Below are 22,090 nucleotides of genomic sequence, written 5' to 3' on the forward strand. Positions count from 1 at the left end.
CGCGCTCTGTCATTGACGCGATTATTTGTCCATTGGTAAACACATTTTTATGTATTATTATTCTGAAAATAATTGAACTGTAAACATAATTCTTTTGAGTATTTGTTTATTTACATATCATTCCATCAGATCAACTATTTTTTATTTCCATTACATCCAACCAAACATGTAAAAAATGTAGTTAAAATATCGTACTATCTACCGCGTACGACCATACGCGGTAGATTGTTTACTCAAAAATCATCGAAACACTATACTATTCAACCTTGTTTTTGTAGTTGAGCCTCTCATAACCTGGGATTTGTTTGTCTTCCTACGCCAAGATAATATAGTTCTACAAGCCATGTGCTTTTTTTCTCTGAGAAATATTTATTATAAGTGCCAAAAAAATGTTTTTTTCTCGATATGAAGCCTTTATTATTCAAATCTTTTAAAGAAAAATCACACATACCATAAAGAAGGTTCATTTATTTCATTTTTGAAACAATATTTGTGAAAATTACGTGAGGCTCAACTACAAAACCACCATTTTGTGATATGATGTCATCGTAAGCCAATCAAAGCTGAGCTTTCCCGCGATCGGCAGAGCTCACGGTTGAATGATTTTGGATTCTGGCTATTTTGGATTGGTGGACGCGAATCACCCACAGCGGAATGTTTTCTCTCGCGTGTACCAAGAAGTCACGTGATCTCTCTGTACTGAACGGTACTCTACACAAATTTCGAAAACTACAAGTCAGATTTTCGTAATTCTTTCTTTATTGGAATATTGAAACAAAATACCAACAGATAATGTTTTAAATTGGTTGAAAAATAACAACTTTTAATTTTGCATCTTTATCCCTGCTAATAAAGTGTCATTTCCGGCGAACTAGAAAGGTGCCATTTATCATGGATTTTGCGTGCGAGAGTGCCATTTCCGGCCATCTAAGTGTGTCCTGTAACAAAATTCGCTTCGCCACAACCCCCACCATGGGGGGGCTGTGGCTCAAATACTCAATATCTGATGTGCCCTTTTTATCGGCGGACCCCCCCTCTCAAAAATGTCTGGATCCGCCCCAGCATACAGTATCATTTCTTACAATATCCAACATGAAGGAGGGACTTATTTAAAAAAGCAGAGCTTATGCTGAAAGTATTTCATTCTAAAACCACTTGTACTGGATGGACACATCGTAAGAGCTATATGAAGCACTTAGTCAAACCATTGCTAGCAATGCCTTTCACAGCATGTTGTTAGGAAACTAATGCGAGGAAAGCTTTAATATGTTATTATACCACAGTTAACCTCCTGCAAGGTTACTCACAGATGAGAATTCTTAATAAATAATATCGTTCTATCACATCAGAGAGTACAGTACAACTAGCTGGGTTCTATGCAGTGTCTACAGACAGCCATCACTACGGTAGGTTTAGGTTTCAACCGTACCACATAGTGAAAAGATACTACAGTATACGCTCATTCAATTCCAATTCTTAAACATCCATTTTTGATAATAATGACATAAAACAAAATATTTAATACAAATGAAAAAATAAGCATTTTTTATCATGGAATACAGTACAGTAACTCTTCATGTCACATTAATGAGTTATTTAAGATTCACCAGCAAATGTATTAATGTTTGTTTTTATTTGCCATTGGGCGTGTAAACCAAAACTATGTGCTCTTGATGTCTCCTGAAATCCCACACACCTCTTCCAATCCAGCTTCCCATTATCGTAACCGCATCACATCACATTCCTTCGACCTAGTTCTCTATCTGTAAATCTTTTCAATATCTACATACAGTAGTAGAATAGTACTAAATTTACAGGTTATTTTAGATCATTTCCCAAAGAGCCTTGTCTACATTTATCAAACTTTATGTGTCAAAAAAATGTGATGCCCATACAGTATATAGACACGATGATGTCATATCACTACCATATTTGGGCATATCACTACCATATTTGGCCATATCACCACCATATATGGGCACATCACATTTTTTTGACACATAAAGTTTGATAGTGTAGACAAGGCTTAAGAGAGGACGTGCGATTTGAAAGCACAAAATGTCAACAACAATTGAATTGAATACACTACAGTACAGTATTAATGCACATGCATAATGGACACTTGGATCCTATTCACAGTAGATCAAAACGTTTGTCAATGCTTTCTGAAAGTCTATTTCATTTGGCAGAATGGTATAGAATTCAGCTTTAAGAACTAGATCTTAGTCTCAGAATTCACTACAGCAATTATAAGAACCCAAAAGTAGTGGCAGACCAGAAGAATAGGACTCAAGGGCATAAAAATATAAAAGCGATTATTGTCCTGAAATCTATGTGCTACAATGCCCTATAACAATGCCTTTTGCTCTTTTAACCCTTTTTATTTCCCCCTGAATGCAAAATGGTACGACTAAATTTAAAACCTTATTGAATATCAATGCAAGGGATATAAGAAACCGTTTGTTTCAATATTGTATAAACTACATGAATGGACTCTGTACTCTAATGCAAATGAAAGTCAATATCAATTTGTGGTTGGATTTAATACTGTACACACACACTGACGATGATTTTAAGAAAAGAAATTTTCCATTACTGGAGGCATGATATTGGTCACAGACTAGTGGTAAACTAATACTAAATATATGGTCATAAGAATAACATAATATTCTATTTTATTACTGTTACCACTCTTCTGTGTAAATTGGCTTTTATGCTTTCACATTTTTTGTTAGTAAATTACTCCAAGCCAAATTTGTTTGAAATTTATAGTAAAATATTATCTATGAATTCCATCTTCATCATTTCTTATGGTTGTTCAAGTTTTAATTAGCCACGAAGAAAAAAAAAGAAAAAAATTCAATAACAAAATACTATATATTATTATATCATAATTATATAAAATGTTTCAATTTGAAAAAAAAAAGGACAATGAATTTAGTTTCTTGTTTTGTTGTTCTAAAGAGTAGGGAGTTGGATTGGAGCAGTACAGGACTGTAGGTTAATACTGACTTTGTTGCAACAATGATGCTGTACAGTAATTCTGGTTGTTTTCCAAATAGGCCTTCATAAGGTAAACAACAGACATTTTTTGTCTCCTGGTAACAGCACATTTCAAATTGATGACTTATCCATTATTGTATCGTTTTTGGAAAGGCTCCATCACCTTCCTATGATACAAACAAGATTGCAAACTTCGCAGTGAAATTGTCAAGAAATCCCTAGATTTTCTAAATGATAAGGTATATAACTGGGAGACATGCTGCCTGAGTGATATAGGGAAATCCAGCAGTGAGTCATTAGTGCAAAGGATATAATACTGTATTGTTTATACTTATACGTACTATACAAATGATTAAAGATGTATTGTCCCTTTGTCAAATTCCAAAAAAAGATTTTGAAAAAAGTGGGTAATTTTGAAGTATCATAATAGTTATTAATTTTCACCAAAAATGAGTCGAAAAAAAAATCATTTACCGGTAACTGAAATACAGACATTTTATGGTTCAAAAAATAACTTTGACTTCCAGTCAAATTTTCTATCAAAACATATCTCATAATGCAACACGCTTATTTGGCTACTCTGTATGCATAATCATAGGGGCTTACCCCGGTGAACTGGTTCACACAATAGCCCCTGTATCAGGGGGATTACCACCTATCTGATAGGACAGTGATTAATTCACTAAATTGGTAATCCTTGGCCAGACATAAAATAAAATGAATAAATAAATAAAACTTCCTCGCGATCTATGTGAAAACACCTTCTCATCCGTGATGAGTTGTAAACAATCCTAATTAGTATCATGCATAATGTGTACTTGTAGTTTGAAATCTTTGTTTACTTTCGCTCGGGACGATTATCCAGACGAAATGTACAGTAATCAAATTAATTTAGCTGTTAATTACGTAAAATTTTTGTTTTTGGCTAAAATTTTCCACTTAAGTTGAATAACTTTAATATTACTTTGATATGGCCAATTTAAATTTAGAATATTTTGACCTTTATTATTTGTTTTATATCCCACCTATTTTAGCAAGAGGCTAGTGCAGGGTGTGCTATAGAAATAAATAACTTGCGATATTAAACAAAATATAATCTTTTAAAATAATGAAAATATTCCATTATTTAGAGCTCCAAAATTTGAATGAATTACAATTGCTCAGCCGTTACGCCACTGATATTATGATTTAATAAGGGCCTGTTTCGGATCGATTACAAAACAAAACATCAATTTAATATAAAAATTCAATATTTTAGTGTTTTCCTGGTACAGAATTACCATATGGTAATTATTGTTAAGATGGCAGCGAATTTTTTTAGATGGCCCATTCAAGTTGTTAAGCACTGGGGACTTAAACAACATTTTGAAACTATTCTGAAAAATCCAGCTTATATTTTATAGCATTAATACCTTTAGCACTTTTTTTGTCTAATACTCCTGGAATATATAATAATAAATTTAATTGAAATATTGAATAAAAGAAATGAGGAAACAATAAAACTGCCTTCAAATAGATATGATATATCCATAGATTGCAATTTCAATTTGCATAATAATATAATACAGTTATTGTTAGCTTGTTTATTAATTGAACTATACTGTAGGTTCATCAATAGCCACTACTTTCAGTTAATTAATTATTCATCTGCTACAGTATTGATCTTATTGTTAAAAGCATGTTTAGCTTCCACTGTAGATTCTTGTAATGCTTTAAAAATGATTAAGTTTTGGTTATTGGAAATCCATTAAAGACATTGTCCCCTGAAAAAAAAATTATAGTAAACATTGTTGTTGTTGAATATTATGTAATAATAAAAAAATAGTACATTCACATTTATAAGAATAAAATTAGTCCAATTGTACTGTATGTCATTGGCAGACAATCAGGTTTTTTTTGTGTGTTAAATTTAGCAGCTTATTTTGTGGTTTTTTTTTTCTATGGACTGATTGATAACTTTATTAAAATTGTAAAATGGCCTATTCAAAGTCTACAGTAATTATAATATTAATCATTAAAAGTTAAATTGCAAACTGCACAAAATAAGACAGTCAGATGTATTCTTGGTCTGGAACCAAGGGATCACATTGGGGCTAATGAATTAAACAAACTGAGTTGGCTCCCAGTAGATTTTTAAACAGATAAAACTTTGTCACATGTATCATATTATTAATGGATTAAGCCCTACGCTTATGAATGATGGTATTAGTAGAGCAAATGCAATTCACCAGTACAATACTAGATTTGCAACTCAATCAATTTATAGACCATATATAGGTAACCACTCCCAAACAACCTTTGTTAACACGGCAATAACGTCATGGAATCACCTGCCAAAATTGATACAGTGTTCAGAAACCATCAATCAATTCAAAAGAAATATCAGGAAACATCTCAAAGGCCCCGTTTCTGCTGCCAAAAATATACCGTATATATACGGTATATTTTATATACGGTATATTTTTTGGCAGCAGAAATGGGTCTCATAAAAAATATACCGTAAATATTTGCGGTATATATACCGCATAAATATCCCCATCGTTTGTGGATATTATACGGTATATTCCAAAATATACCGTATATTTCGTTCCCCATTTCTGCTGCACTAAAAATATACCGTAAATGTGACCCGACTCGTGACACGAGGTCAAAAACTAACAGAGCGCGACGCGTTTGTTTTGGTTTTTCTGCTGCATTGAAAGTTGAAACACACGTGTAAAAGCAAGCAACAGATCAAAATGTCACTGTGGACCGAACAAATCACTATTTTTGCAATTCAATTGTGGGGGGAAGCGAAGGTTGGGGGGAGACTGCATGGCAACAGAAGAGATACCGAGATTTTAATTACAATAAATCGAATGTTCTTACACAACAACGTGATGTAAAATCATGGTAAAATACTGTATAATAGAAAATGGAAATTAAAACGGCAATATAGGATAATATAGCATAATATAAACTCAATTTGAATAACAGAGTTAACATTTCTAGATTGTGCTTGTATGTGCGGTGTAAATTCGTTGCCACTTCTGCTCATTAGATTTAAAATAGAAAGCAATGCTACGACGTTTTGAGAAACCATCATTGTTTTGTTTTTGTCAGCATGTACCGGTAGGTAAAAACCTCACTACACGAGGTCAATCCATACTTCCGTCTCACGAAATGCATTTTGGGTAATGAAAGCCAACTTTTTTACAACCCACCCACGAAGTATGTGCAGCGGAAACGGTGCACGAATTTCATATACGGTATATATACGGTATATTTATACGGTATATTTATACGGTATATTTTGGGTTGGCAGCAGAAACGGGCCCAAAGAGGTTATGCTTGAAAGATTATAATTTATATTTATATTGTTACTACATGTGTTTTTGTTTATTGTAAATGTTTATTCTTGTGTTTTTATCCTTAAGGGCCACAATGGAAATAAGTTAGACCTTTGGTTACTTTTTTGTGTTACCCTGAATTCATTCTTTGTTTTTATATGTTGTGTTTTTGTGAATTCAAATAAAGAAATAGAAATAAAATAAATAAATGAAATAAAATCTTCATTTTTACATCTTTAATTTAAACAAAATTGTTGTTTTTCTTTAATAGTGGATGAAACATATGTGGAAATCTGACAAGTGCTATGCTTTGAATGGAGTGGACGGATCTCAGTGTTCATTTATGAGATATCTAAGTGAGGTATGGTAATAGCCATTTTGTGGTTGCGGTAGCCATAGTAAATAATGCACTCCCATTTCACAATACAATCAATTCCTCTTATAATACCTAAAAATCAATATGGCAATTAGTGGAAAAAGTATGAATTGTACTAAACACATTGAATAGATAGAAATGACAAACAAACGTTCGTTTTTATGATTGTATTTGGTATAAAAGTAAGAATACCTGGTGGTAGATAAAAAAGACAATAACATTTCAGTTACATACTTGAAATTTATGTGAAATGAAAATGTGTTCGGATTTACCTACAAATACAATCTATTATGCTTGGCGTAACGCTGAGGCCCCTGGTTTATGGACGCTTGTGACCATGCTGGAGGCCTTAAGCATTTTTAGCCTTTTTTGACATATTTTATTCATCCACGCCCTGCTTTGGGACCCCATAAGCTTTGGCCCTTGAGTTTAGCCAGTGAGTGATCATAGCCGTTTACACCATTGATATTAATTATTATGATTTAATAAGGACCTGTTTCTACTGAGCTAGAGAATATGGATTTAAATTCTGCTGTATTTTCATGCCTACAGAAACAGGTCCATGTAAAGATAACTGATTTTAAATATTTCAAAAACCCCAATTTATTCTGCTGATGTCAAATACTGGATTTAAAACATTTACCATGACAGCTTCAACATGATCTTATTATAAACCGGTTTCGAAGAAAACCATTCTTTTTTTTAATAGAAACTGAGAAACGCATGGGAAAATGTTTTTTTTACTGCATAAACATAGGGAGATCACTTTGTCTTGAATATTATACCAAAAACTACCAAACCAAAGTGATGTCATGTTTCACCGTTTATTTCAATGGTATTCAATTGCAGTATACAGAATATATTTAAAATTTTAATAAGAGAATTTCCGACATACATTAACTATAATTTCTGACACTAGACAATCACTCGCGTTCGATTACCTCAGTACTAGCGTGTTAAAGTCTAAATTAACCGTAACCCCCAAGGGCTTCTCTAGCTAATTCAATACATAATGAACTTGGTCATTAATAATTGTTATTCCAGTCTTAATATCACACTAGGTTATTAAGTATGATTGTATTGCAGGCCAATACTTATTACTATATTAATGGAAAATTGAATGCTAACAGTATGACCTTTGAACTAATGGTCATCTGTCTGTTATTATACAAAACTACTTTTTTGTGATCATTAAATGGAATAGAATTCAGTTTTTTCTAAATTGAAAATAATCTTTCAGTTTCATATCGAATACAAAACATTGATGTTATTTTTTTTATAAAAATAAGCATGTAGTTTGTGGTATCATGTGATAGTTAGTTCTTAAAAGAACTGTTGAGTTTCTCAACGTTTCGATCAATATTATTTTATCATTCTGACTACTTAGAACGACGAAAGTATATTGATCGAAATGTCAAGAAACTCAACAGTTTTTTTTCCAGAACTATATACAGTACGTGACGTACCGCAAACTTTACATCAACATTTGATTTTCGCCATGCAAACCTTCAAACAATATAATAAACATGTACCTAACCTGGTTTTAATGTAGTAGGTTATTTATAATAAATTCACATTATTATTGATGAATCTGTTTTAGATCGAGGTACTGTATATCATTTTATACCTCCATGGTTTTACCTACAGTAAAACCAGATATTCCTTTTCATATACTTTGAGTTGTACTGTATGTACCACTGTATACATTTTATGTAAACAGGAAGAAATCATGCACTTTTAGTAGCTTATTTATCAAAGAAAACAGCCTACTTTTAAAATAGAGCAGCTATTTATAGTATACAGGGTACATAAATCTAATAAAATGTTGTTTTTCAGGTGGAATCTTGGTGCCCCTTACTTTCAGGAAGAGTGAAGGAACAGATAACAGAAGACAGACCAATCAATGAAAAGGTTTGCATATTATATTTACATTATTTCTTCCGCGAAAACATATTATTTTAATCAAATAAAATTATATTGATTAAATAAAAATCTTCTCCAGATCCATAAGAAGCTCATCTCATCAATGGTTAGATGTACTTTTTAAAATTATCTTTTGTTGATATCATATCATATAATTTTTTTTATTGTACAGTACAATACAAGAATAGTCTTAATTATATTTCACCTATTTTGCATTGCCATAGTAATGTCTTCGGAATAAATACTATAAACGCATTTGTATCGTACTAAACAATTTCATCATGTATAGTCGTTTGATATGTGGATATTGATTTTTTGCAATTGAAAATGCATAAAATATATCCCAGTTTAGTTCCTTTAAATTAAATGCATGCAAGAATTAAAATCATGTGATATATGTCGTCATATTGACTGCTGATCACATTCTTCAATCAGTAATGTCTATGTATGATAAATAGTTTGCTTTTCAATATCACTATTTGCGATGCAAACCTTTATTAAAGAATAAAACAATTTTATAATAATTTTTTGATCTTTAATACATTTTTCAAATGTAAACATCTAATTAAGTATCTACTGTATGTATTGAGTTTAACAATAAAAGTGGCATAGTTGATTGGTGGTTAAATGCTTGCTTACCCATTCCAAGATGATAGTAGTAGATACCTAATTACCCCTTCCTTCCACCAAAAAAAAAAAAAAAAGGAAAAAAAAGCTATGAGCACTATACAATCTAAATCCTTTTGTTTTGGGTTAAGAAAAAAATTTGTTATACAGGTATATGAAATTAATGAAACTAAGACGCTACAACAGGAATGGAATTGGCATTTTAAAACTTGAGGCCTGTGTCTAGTCTCTCAAATTGTTCGTGTCATTACACCAGATGCTTCACTCTCATTGCCTACTGTATGTACACATCAGTGAGGTGTAATTGATAGCAACCTTTGCTCAACAGAAATGTTTTTATTTATTCGGTTACAAAAAAACATATATATACAAATCTGTATAATTTGAGACTTAGTTAGAGAGTGGAGTCAAAATATTCATGAGTTACAACCCTGGCACTAGGTTAGGATTGAACCCTAAACCTTGGAATTGAAAGGCAAGCATGTTTACCACCAGGCTACAACTTTATTTGAATAGTAACATTCAATTGACACAAGCCTTGTTTATTGCAATCATATTGCATTTGAAATATATGGTTATCTAAACGTATTCAATGGGAAAGTCCCCAATTTAATATATGCAAACTGTTAAGAGTAATGTACAATCCTTAATATTAAGTTGTTTGATTGATTGATATGCTCTTCACCGACTGTTCATTACCCATAGAGGACCTCTCCAAATGTTCTTAGTTTGAGAACTAATACAAAGTTTCTTTGAAAATTTACATAAAATAAAAAACCAATGATACATTTTTGTTTATGATGATTATTAACAGGCGGAGGTTCGTACGAATATTAACCCATTGATGTCATTGTTGTCCAACTCCGAAAAATTTGAATGGATTCGTCAGCGTATCAGCAATATGTGGAAATCAAAATGGCTGCCAGCTGCCGAGGCCTTCAAAACGAAATTTGATAATCAGACACGAATGCAAAAGAAGGTAATGTTATTTTGAAATGTGTATTTCCAAGGTTTGAATCCAGCGGTAGACAAAACACAAGTTTTGTAAGAAATTACCTTGCGTAAATCACGCCATGTTTGAAAATTGTTTAAAATATCTACTACTAATTACAAAAGGATAATTAATACTTGAATTTCAAATTTTGCCATAAAATATTTTTTTTTTAGCAGGCATTGTTGCTTTTTTCTTATTATTGATATTTATTATTAATATTATTCATAGTTTTCTGATATTGATTTTACAATAATACAGCCTTGGTTATTAATAATGTAAAATGGTGTCTAATGCTGTTATTGATAAAATGATCACACTCACATTATTAAAGTGCTTTAGTGGAATAAGTGCTGTACAGTAGTTGAATATGTGCTATAGTTAAATAAGTGCTATATAGTTAAATAAGTGCTGCAGTCAAATCATTTAGTATAGTTGAATAAGTACTACCGTATATTTCGGTGTATAAGTTGCACCCCCTAACTGAGAGGAAAATATCGGTATTTTTTATATTGTCGATGTATAAGACGCACCTTATATTTCATCAAAACAATGTTTTTTTTAAATTGTAATCAATATTATTGTAATAATATATTTTGTTATATCTACAACGGCATCCTTTATTTAGGTTTTTTCTTACCTAGGCTCGGCCGCGCCCAGCCTCAACAAGTTGTTTTTAACTTGTTATTCATGAGTTTCGCACCCGCAACATCGAGTGCATGACCGTGTGTGTAACACGCACGTGTGTGGGCTAGCCTCGCTCGATCATTTCGAGAGGGCGCACGTTTTCACGGACAATCGTATTCGATTAGTATCTATGTATCCGAGAAGTGTGTACGCTAGGTCCATGCTATAATCACCCGGAGAATATACTAGTCGAATACCGTACAACATGTGGCCGCCAAGAAGGGCTTGCGCTGGGGGTACGGCGGTCGGCGATCGTGCGTATAACTATAAATAAATACTAGGCCTATTCCAATCGTAAACGTTTACAAATGAAATTTTATCGGAGCGCCTAAAAAACAGCTCCATAATAAACAAATCTTTTCATCATATTTAGTATAACATCACGCTAAAATGCCTTGAAAACTAGGCAGAAGCAGGTTGCTTTTACGTTAGTACACTGTAGCTAGGCCTAGCTTACTCAGGCCTAGCCAACGAGGTGACGATATGTACACTCTGTGTGGTGAGGCATTTATGTTCGGTGTATAAGACGCACCCTTAATTTAGAGGTCAAATTTGCGTGTCAAAAGTGCGACTTATACACCGAAATATACGGTATAGGTAAATAAATGCTATAGTTCGAATTGTGCTGCAATTGAATAATAAAGTGCTGTTCTCAGAATAAGTGCTGTAGTTGAATAAATACTGTAATTGAATATTGCTGAAGTTGAATAATGCTGTTAGTTGAATAAGTGCTGATGTTGAATAAGTGCTACAGTTGAATAAGTGCTAAAGTTGAATAAGTAATGTAGTTGAATAAGTGCTACAGTTGAATAAGTGCTCAAGTTGAATAAGTGTTGAAATTGAATAAGTGCTGAAGTTTAATAAGTGTTGTAGTTGAATATTAATAGTTTACCTATGAAGTTCAATAAGTACAAATCATGTTGAATATAAGTATTGAGGGCTATGAAGATAAACAATGTTTGTATCAACTTCAGTATTTTATTGATCCATAAAGTTTAAACTGCAGTAAAATATATATACAAACTGTATCTTTAATACAAATAAAAACATAAAATTCACTTTATTTATGAAATAATGTGAATTCTAAAATTTTATTTTCTTCAATAACTGACCTGGTAAAGTACGGCGAAGTTTATAGTACAAAAGTTTCTTTATAATAGAAAATTCCTTTCACAAAACTTTCATGGATAATTGATTTTTTAGTTTAACTGAAATGCTTTATTTTGAATGAGTTTATTAATGTTAATAGGTCATGGTTATTTTAAACTTGTAACATGAGTACTTCACTTGACTTGTTAACAATATGCTATTCTATTTTAGGGAAAATTATTTTGTTTATTTAACTTTTTTAAATTATAGTTCAAAACCTCTCCTTTGGAACATCCCTTTTGAGGGACACTTTGTGAAAGACGAATAAGCGCTGTTTGGTGAAGAACTTGACACGAAGAGACCCTTTTAGGGAAGATGAAAGTTGTAAAAATCTTGTACACAGATCTTTGAGACAATTGGTACTAAAGCGCAATATAAATACAATATGCATTATCCGTTAAAACCCCTATAATTGGGACACTTTGTTGCGCTCGGAAGGTGTCCCCTTAATAGAGGTCTAACCATATTTCTTTACTTGTCAATTCACACTCAACAGCAAGGAGCCCACCACTTACAGAATGGAATAATAAAGCAACACAGGACAACAAGCAAAACATCAACAAAAACAAAACATTATTAAAATCAAAAGGCAAATTTATGAAAAAACAGACAATGTTGTGGGTATCAGTGTATGAATCTCAATGGAACAAAATTTAATAAGCAAAAACTAGATTAAAACGATAAAGTAAAACAGCTGGAAAGAAATTTCAGAGCTTTCAGGTAACACATACCCCTTGTGCAAGCAAGTGAGAGTATAGTACATTGCTGGCTGAGTGGACTGGAATAATGTATTTTTGACAAAGGAGGCATACAGTATTTAAGCTGGTGAATAGAGGGTGGAGAGAGTTTAAGGAGTAGAAAACAATGACGATAGCTTGGTAGATATAAACAATTTTGGAATGGACAATGAACAAGAACTAAACAACTCAAATGGTGGTTAATATGAATGCTGTTATATACAGAATCTTATTAGGATGCCGTATAGAATAATTTTACAGATCTGGCGGAAGATGTGTTCCTAAAAAAGTTGTTATGGTTTTAAGAAGTATAATAATAAAACGGTAACGTTTAAAAAAAGATATGTTAAACTTTGAAAGTAATGTTTTCTTTTTCTACCTCACCCTTAACTTTTTGAAACCAACTCCTGACATTTCTTTTAAAGAGTTTTACATTCTTTTACTTCTTGCTGGATTAAGTTTGTTATTAAAAGTTGACGTCTATATACAGAACTCATAGTTGAGCTGTGTTTTTTATGCTTTAATTAATATTTTAAAAGAACACATTTTTTATGTTGATTGTGAGTAGAATCAATTTCTCGAAAGCATCATATTAAATTTTGTTAATGGCTGTTACAGGATTTCCTCTGTATCATGTTGGATTCCGTCAATGTATTTTAACCTAAGAATATGGTTCAATACACTTCCTTTTAGCACCGTGAACAAGTACACAACAAAAGCTGTTTGTAAACGACGCTGTTTTTAACATTTTCTGAACTTTAAATAAAAAATATCTAACAAATTGGTTATTTTATTGATGCATTTAACAGTTTGCTATTATTGTGGTATGGGCAGCTGCCTATTCACTTACTTACTCTTGCTCAATCAAGACTACAATATACAGTTAGCTACTGATTTATAAACCAACCCTATCTGCAAAAATCATCCATCCTATAGTTTTTACGGCAAAAAAATATAAATTTAAATTATGGTATAACAGTATTGCAAATTGTTATTTGGTTAAGGATGTATTGTTCCTGAAAAACAGGAAAATAAAAGAATAATAAATTCAGACTTTGAATAGGCGATATTATAGTTTTAATAAAGTTATTCACTTTAATAGAAAAAAGTGCCCCCGATAATTTTACTTATAAATATTTATTTATATTTACAAATATTTTTTTTCAGGGGACAATATATCTAAATTTTAATTTATGATGTTGGTATTTTTGCAGGTTCTTCTCCATTTAGGTTTGCTCACGAAGGAATCAGGCTTCAAAATAGCTGAAAATGCATTTCACGGTGGCCCCCTGGGTGAATTGGTACAATGGGGAGATATCATTGCTTCCATGTACATACTAGGCCATGACATGACGATCTCTATCTCAACGCCTTCACTTAAAAGGTAAGTTCCATTAATATTCATAAGCCCCTTTCACACAGAACCATAAAAAGGTAATTATTTAATAATTTATGAATACTGGCTTCTGTGTGAAAGGGCGCAAACCTCAGTTAAACACTAGCTTCCATTACACCCCATCTGAACATATAGTAAAGTGTACCCAATCTAATTTTGCACCTTTCACCATGAGTGACCCCTCACGGGAAACAATGACATGACCTCATTTTCATTACCTGTGTCTATGGGGGGTCTAGACTGGCAGTATTGCAGTACATACAATTATGTTCAGACAGGAATTGTTTTTAAGTCGTTGGCCAACTATTAAAATTTGTTTCAATTTTCTGTTGATTTTGTGTTTTGCTTTTTATACCGTTTTTGAAATTAAATCTGAAATGGCCATAATCCAACAATTTTAGCATGCTTTAATTTGGAACATTCTTGAGTAATTACAACAAGTACTATATCAAACCGCTTCTCTGAAATACGAATGCTAGTTTATTAAAGCATGAGGTTTAACAAAATGTGAACTTATGTAGAATACTATATGGTTGACATTTTAAACGCGAGATAAAATTCTCTACAATTTTCTTCAATAACATACAATTTAATAAATCAGAAGTCTGTTTTAAAATGTATTATGACAGATATTTATTAGAAAATCTTCTATTACGGTTCTTCAAACTGTACCAGTTTAATAAGTCTGCATTTTTACTGTATGATTTATATACAGCACTATTGCGACCGTCAAATTAGTATATGCTACTGTATTGTTCAAGTCGGGTGTTACTACAGTGTCAATACATTTATAAAGAGTCCAAAACAAGAGCTGCAAAAGCACTTGCACACACTGTGACACAGAAAATGGAACTTATAGTCCGACTGTCAACCTAAAACAAGAACATATAAGTAATTTATGTGCATTCATATGTTTCATTACCAGTTTATGAGACAATCGCATGAATCAGATAATAAACTCATTATTATAGATTATACCTTAACCTTTTCAAATACTATCTGTATTTAATACTGTATTTCTTCTGAAAAAACACACTTTATATTAAAATAATTTCTGTGATGTGATACAGAGAATAATAATTTAAATGTTATACTTACTATAAGGCATAAATTATGAGATACTCGATACTATATCTTCCCATATGTCCATGTTATTTTTGTTTAGTGTCATAGGCAAATTCAAATTCTACAATACGGTATCACATGTGTATAACATGATGTCTGTATCATGAAAAAGTTTTTTTAAACATTAGGAATTAGGCCTGATACATGTGTCATGTGATACACACATGTGATGCTGTATTGAAGAGAATTCCTAAGACAGACAAATTAAATACAACACTGAGGCTGCTTAAAATCGGGTCAGGTTTAGGAGTCAGACTATATAGCAAATTGATTACAGTCTGTAGGGTTTTTAAGTCTGCGAATGGTACAGTAATGTTATCCAAATGTTTTTAGATTTTTTATTATAGCACATTATTTTTGTTTGTTAGGGAAAAAATGTAATCTTTAAAAAATGTATCCGTTAAGTAAAACGCAATTCTTATTGCAAGATTTAATAGTATGTTTTGCAATGCATGTCCTTGGTAATTATAAGAGAGATTTTCTTCTTTCCCCTTGATAAATCCAACAATGTTCTATGTCCTTGTGAAGTTTTAATGTCTAATTAGGCAACATAATAGTGAGAAAAAGCTATAAATAGAAACTAAAAAAATCTATTTTTCATAGGAAAGATACATTATTGAGAATGATACGATCTATTTGATCTTAATTAAAATAATTAGTAAGAAAAAGCTATTAAAAAGTACATTATTCCACAGTGCTTATAAAGCTCTGTCTAGACACTATCAAACTTTATGTGACAAAACAATGTGATATGCCCATAATATGGACACGATAATGTCTTATTGTTTCCATAATTGGACATATCAGTACCATTTTTGGGTACATCACACTTTTTTTGTCAAAGTAGTTTGATAGTATAGACAGAGCTTATAGACTGTACTATACTTCAATGTCTACACTAGCAAACTTTATGTTGCCCGTATAACACTACCATATTTGGGCACATCACAATTTTTTGTTGAACTAGTTTGATACTTACTGTACTGGGCATGATGATGGTATAACAAATATGATGTGACCATATATGGGCATGATGATGGTATAACAAATATGATGTGACCATATATGGGCATGATGATGGTATAACAAATATGATGTGACCATATATGGGCATGATGATGGTATAACAATCTTAAGTAAAAAAAATTTATAGTTTATGTTATAGCCTATTCGAGCATGGAATTATATTAATATACAGTATTATTTTAAATTTTTTGTCATAGATTCAAACTGTAATTTTCCAGCTTTATATCAAAAAATACTGTTAACATAAAAACTAAACGAGAAAACTCTGTTAGAATGTATCAATTTATTTTCGAGAATTCATTCCAGGATGTAGTAAATTATGTAGGAAGACATATTAATAGAAATATTTTGTCAAACCTATAGGAAATGTCAAAGGTCGCATATAGAACCGTCACTTTACCACCATGATCAGTACACCAGTTCTGCCAAGATTGTTAAGCACATTTACTGTAGTAACAAAGGGTCCCCATAAATAGGGGTTTCCTCAATATTGGTTGGCTGTAGTGTTAAAACATATACTGGCCATGTTCGTGTCATGATAAAGTGTGCCCATTAGGGATGCCCCTCAATATTGGTTGGCTGTAGTGTTAAAACATATACTGGCCATGTTCGTGTCATGATAAAGTGTGCCCATTAGGGATGCCCCTCAATATTGGTTGGCTGTAGTGTTAAAACATATACTGGCCATGTTCGTGTCATGATAAAGTGTGCCCATTAGGGATGCCCCTCAATATTGGTTGGCTGTAGTGTTAAAACATATACTGGCCATGTTCGTGTCATGATAAAGTGTGCCCATTAGGGATGCCCCTCAATATTGGTTGGCTGTAGTGTTAAAACATATACTGGCCATGTTTGTGTCATGATAAAGTGTGCCCATTAGGGATGCCCCTCAATATTGGTTGGCTGTAGTGTTAAAACATATACTGGCCATGTTCGTGTCATGATAAAGTGTGCCCATTAGGGATGCCCCTCAATATTGGTTGGCTGTAGTGTTAAAACATATACTGGCCATGTTCGTGTCATGATAAAGTGTGCCCATTAGGGATGCCCCTCAATATTGGTTGGCTGTAGTGTTAAAACATATACTGGCCATGTTCGTGTCATGATAAAGTGTGCCCATTAGGGATGCCCCTCAATATTGGTTGGCTGTAGTGTTAAAACATATACTGGCCATGTTCCTGTCATGATAAAGTGTGCCCATTAGGGATGCCCCTCAATATTGGTTGGCTGTAGTGTTAAAACATATACTGGCCATGTTCCTGTCATGATAAAGTGTGCCCATTAGGGATGCCCCTCAATATTGGTTGGCTGTAGTGTTAAAACATATACTGGCCATGTTCCTGTCATGATAAAGTGTGCCCATTAGGGATGCCCCTCAATAAGGGTTGTAGATTTAAAACATATATTGGCCTTGTTTGTTTCATGAGAAAGTTTTCCTTTAATAGGGGTGTCCCCTGAATAGGGGTGTCCTAAAGGAGGGATTATACTGATGTATACATGACCAAAGACTTCATGTCTCATCCAAGGGATGAGTAAAGATGAGGAAAACAAGATGATATGTTTATTTATAGTTTACTATTTATTTATTTTACTACTTTGTTAAACTTTTTCCTTCCCATACACCAGTCTGATTCTTTGCCGTTGTTCCTTCATTTTCTATGTATCTATATTTTCAAATTTCAAACCAAACTATTTTCATAAATTAATTCACTCCGCATCAAACAGTATTTCTATCTCCAGAGAGATTGTCGATGAATTTTGACCGAAACATCGAGATATTCTCAGCTTTTTATTGCTCTAACATGTGATGTGTATACCGCATGGATTTCTTTAATATCCACTATATAATTTATCACAGTTGTGCCTATAAATATTTAAATGTTTATATATCTCTAAAGACAAACTACTTTTCAAGCAATATTCTTTTATGATTTTATGACATAGTAATTAAAACTCGGATATGATTTATTTTAAATAGCCATTTTGTGGCAACAAAATGATTTCCCTTGTCCTTTACTCAATTTGATCGTCATGATTTTTCTTGGAAAAAACAGTTTGGTAGATTATGCGAAGAAAGAAACCAAGCTCACGTGTCATGAATCATTACAGTGTTTAAATCACTGATCTTCCCATAAGCATCGATCCTTTATTATACAGAATTTGGTTTAATACTGAATAAATGCTTTGAGAATCACTTACACTGTATCTATACAGTATAAACACATTTTAAATGTTTTTAAAAAGCATTATGAATACAATTATCACCGTAAAGGACAAATATAACTTGAATTTATCACCTTAAACAAACAATAATATTATAATACAGCAGAACCTCTATTAAAGGGACACTTTTGAGACCCAACAAAATGTCTCCTGAAGAGAGGTTGGCCTTGTGTTATTAGTAGTGGAGCTGTACAGTAGCTTGGTGGTTAGAATGTTTGCCTTCCATTCCCAAGGTTTGGGGTTCCATGTTCAATCCTGAACTATCGCTATAGTGTTGTAACTAATAATTTTTTCAACTCCCCTTCCTAAGCCTTAAATGAGACTTGGTGTATAAGCATGATATATCCATCCTGTAATTGGCGAGTTGCTCGTTGTTGGATGCGTATGAAATGAATAAATATAATTCCTTCATTCATTTTATGTGCATATGTCCCCTTAATAGGACTCAGCTGAATATAGGAGTCCAAACGGAGATGTTCTACTGTATATAACTGCTGCAAGACAGAATGTGCCAACCTGTTTCGGCTTATTTTTACTGCCATTTAAAAACCAGTTATTAAATATTGTTCCAATTTTTGCTCCCATGAAATTGGAGTTAATTTATTCACACGGTTCTTAACTAGTTAGTTTTTCGCAGCAGAAACAGAACTATTGTCTTGATAAAGTGGTAAAGTATACTGTTCTGCAAACATCTGGCCAGTGAAGTCATTTAATCTGTTTAGCATTGTATTGTCGTTATACAATATCTATAATCCTAGACAAAATATACAAGCTGAAAATTAATTTAAATTATTTATACAGAATTTGTATTAAATTATTAATAAATAAATTATGCATGACGTTGTTTTCTATTGAGCTGCTGATAATACATTCTAATAATTGAATGGCAAATCAACATGTACAGGTAGGATAAGTTGATCAATTGAGCAGGTATATACCTGCATCAATAAGGTAATTCAAAATTGTTTGTTTTAACATAATAATAGGTTTGTATTATTAAGAAATTATTGCACCAAATCCAGAAAGTATTTTTTCAGGAATTATAATAAAATATATTAACATATTAATATATCACTGTAGAAAAGTGAATGAAGTTTGACGATTTTGATCAATTAGATTTATGCAGCAATACAGGTACATGCATTAATAATAAGAACAAATGTACTTGTTTAATTTATTTATTTATTTATAATAAATTATTTGACTGTATACAGTAGTAGGTTATTAAACCACAAAGTATTTTAACTCATTCCAAGAATTATTAATATGTTATAATAAATTACTTTTTAAAATAGAGAAAATTGAAAAAAATAGTACTCAGCCAACATTAAACAACAAATAGTCATTTATTTTATCATGGAGGATCAGATAAGAAAGTCATAAAATATAAATGATGGTTGTAAAAACATTAACTTAATTATCATAGATTGCGAGAGAGTATTACTTTAATTGGACTTAGTGTGAATTGATTGAGTCTTTGCAAAGATTTTGACGTGACGAATGTCTTGTATACCCAATTACAATGTATTGATCAGCATAATGTGTGTTTCTTTATACAGAATTCGTGTTGTGAATATTAGATTATTGTCTTGAAAGCCTTTTAATATGAATTTAATCGTGAAAATAAAACTACTAAAGAAATTTAGGAAGTGTGAGAATAAATTAAACTACATTTTTCAACAATTATCAGGGTTTAAATTCCGTTTTGGGGATTTAGAGGCAATCACTTTTATTTTTGTTTCTATCTGTATTTGTTAACTTGGAATAGTATCGAAATAAATCAAATCAAATTATAATAATATTTATTTGATGCATTTGAATGAATCATCACCAGAAGTATGTGGGAATACAGAAGTCTAAAACAACTAGATGCCCAATCATAACGCAACAATTTGTCCTTCAGGTGAAAGATTAAAATTATTGTATTTATACAATAATTATCTGATTTGAATGTTGATAAGTAAATTTTTCTCGAGTTGAATCGGTTAAAGCCTCTTTTTACAGGCACAGTTTATAGGTTAAAGATGTATTGTACCCCTGAAAAATAATTGTTAACATTTTTGTTGTTGAATATGCCATTTTAATGTGGTCACATAATGAATTAATAGAAAAATTGTATTTATTGACCTAAAATAACTTTAATGATATGCCATTCAATGGATTTGTGGTTGAATTTAACCATTTATCACTGTATTTTTGTGTGTTTTTTTTCTACGGAAGTGATTAGCTTTATTACTAAAACTACAAAATTCAAAGTCTGATTTAATTAATCTTCATTTTTCATATTTTTGAAGGACAATACATCTTTAATTATCGGTTAATTTTTAGCTACAGACACGTCACGGCCTATGAACGATCATAAGCAACAATAATTAATTGGGTCATTATTGGTCAACTTGATTTGTTTTCTTGTTGTAACCATGGACGTATTTACCTCCATGTTGACACTAAAGCCCAAATAGGTTCTGCACTAACTCCATTACACTATACTGAGATTACTGTTTTTAGAGATACTGTACAACAAAAGCCTATACAATTATTTGATCTCTTTAAAATTTGGAATATCTTGGGAAGCCTCTGTACGAATTAGGTTAATAAATGTTATTATAAAATAAGTCGCATGAAGCTCTTTTTTTTTTTCAAGATATACTTCAGGGCCACTGTACTATTTATGATACCACTTCACTGAAACCCTTTCTTTTGTCTGCAATAAATTCATAATGAATGGATGGATTTGGAGACTTAAAATGTGATTTTAAACTGGCATTATTTAAACTATAAATACTTTGACTGAATTGTGCACAGGTGTAGACAGGCATACCTAATATTTTGACAATGATAAAAAGCGTCTTAATCTTGCTCATAACGTTCATTTGACAACTACCCTTTGTATTTTGTGAATAGCAATATATTCATCCTCAAACACAGTAAAATACATGGCTTGTTAAAAAAATTCTCATATAAATACAAAAATGAGGTTAAATTTAATCAAGGAATTGAAATTTGTTAAAATACATCGTTCAAAATACAAGCAAAATTGGTGCGTTACTCAAATGAATATTTGTTTTATTTGCTATTAGACCGATTGTGAGAATATCTAAGTAGCTCATTACTCCCTCAAGAACATGCTTCCAAAAATATCCTCATAAACACTTCATTTGCTATAAACTATGTGTCATGATATTATTGCGATGCGGACGACTATTGTTAGTTAATGGCCTGACACATCGCTGATCACGTTTTGACGCTTTGACAATAAAACTACATTGATAATAAACAAGCCTGTAAAGAATAAAGTACACTACACTAGTTCCTAATACCTTGGATGTTGCTCATGCATGTTGGGTAAAAATTATACAATAAAACCTCTATTAAAGGGACACCTTTGGGACCCATCATTATACCTTTATCTTACCTTTGAAGTGCTACCTCTACCTAAACAGGAGTTGGCCATAGTGTTAAATTGTACACAGTAGAACCTCTAACCTCTATTAAAGG

At 32.0% G+C, this 22,090-nt stretch overlaps 1 protein-coding gene across 1 annotated transcript in view; it reads left to right on the plus strand.

Annotated features, from left to right (window-relative positions):
* LOC140040099 (alpha-1,6-mannosylglycoprotein 6-beta-N-acetylglucosaminyltransferase A-like) overlaps positions 1 to 22,090 on the plus strand; it is a 43,172-nt gene that overhangs the window by 5,517 nt on the left and 15,565 nt on the right. The window contains exons 5-8 of the mRNA XM_072085779.1: positions 6,604 to 6,693; positions 8,545 to 8,619; positions 10,073 to 10,237; positions 14,037 to 14,206. Coding sequence (XP_071941880.1) covers positions 6,604 to 6,693; positions 8,545 to 8,619; positions 10,073 to 10,237; positions 14,037 to 14,206 — 500 coding nt within the window. The remainder of the gene's footprint in view (positions 1 to 6,603; positions 6,694 to 8,544; positions 8,620 to 10,072; positions 10,238 to 14,036; positions 14,207 to 22,090) is intronic.

Source organism: Antedon mediterranea, chromosome 2 (genome assembly GCF_964355755.1).
Source record: "Antedon mediterranea chromosome 2, ecAntMedi1.1, whole genome shotgun sequence".
Lineage (NCBI taxonomy): Eukaryota > Metazoa > Echinodermata > Crinoidea > Comatulida > Antedonidae > Antedon > Antedon mediterranea.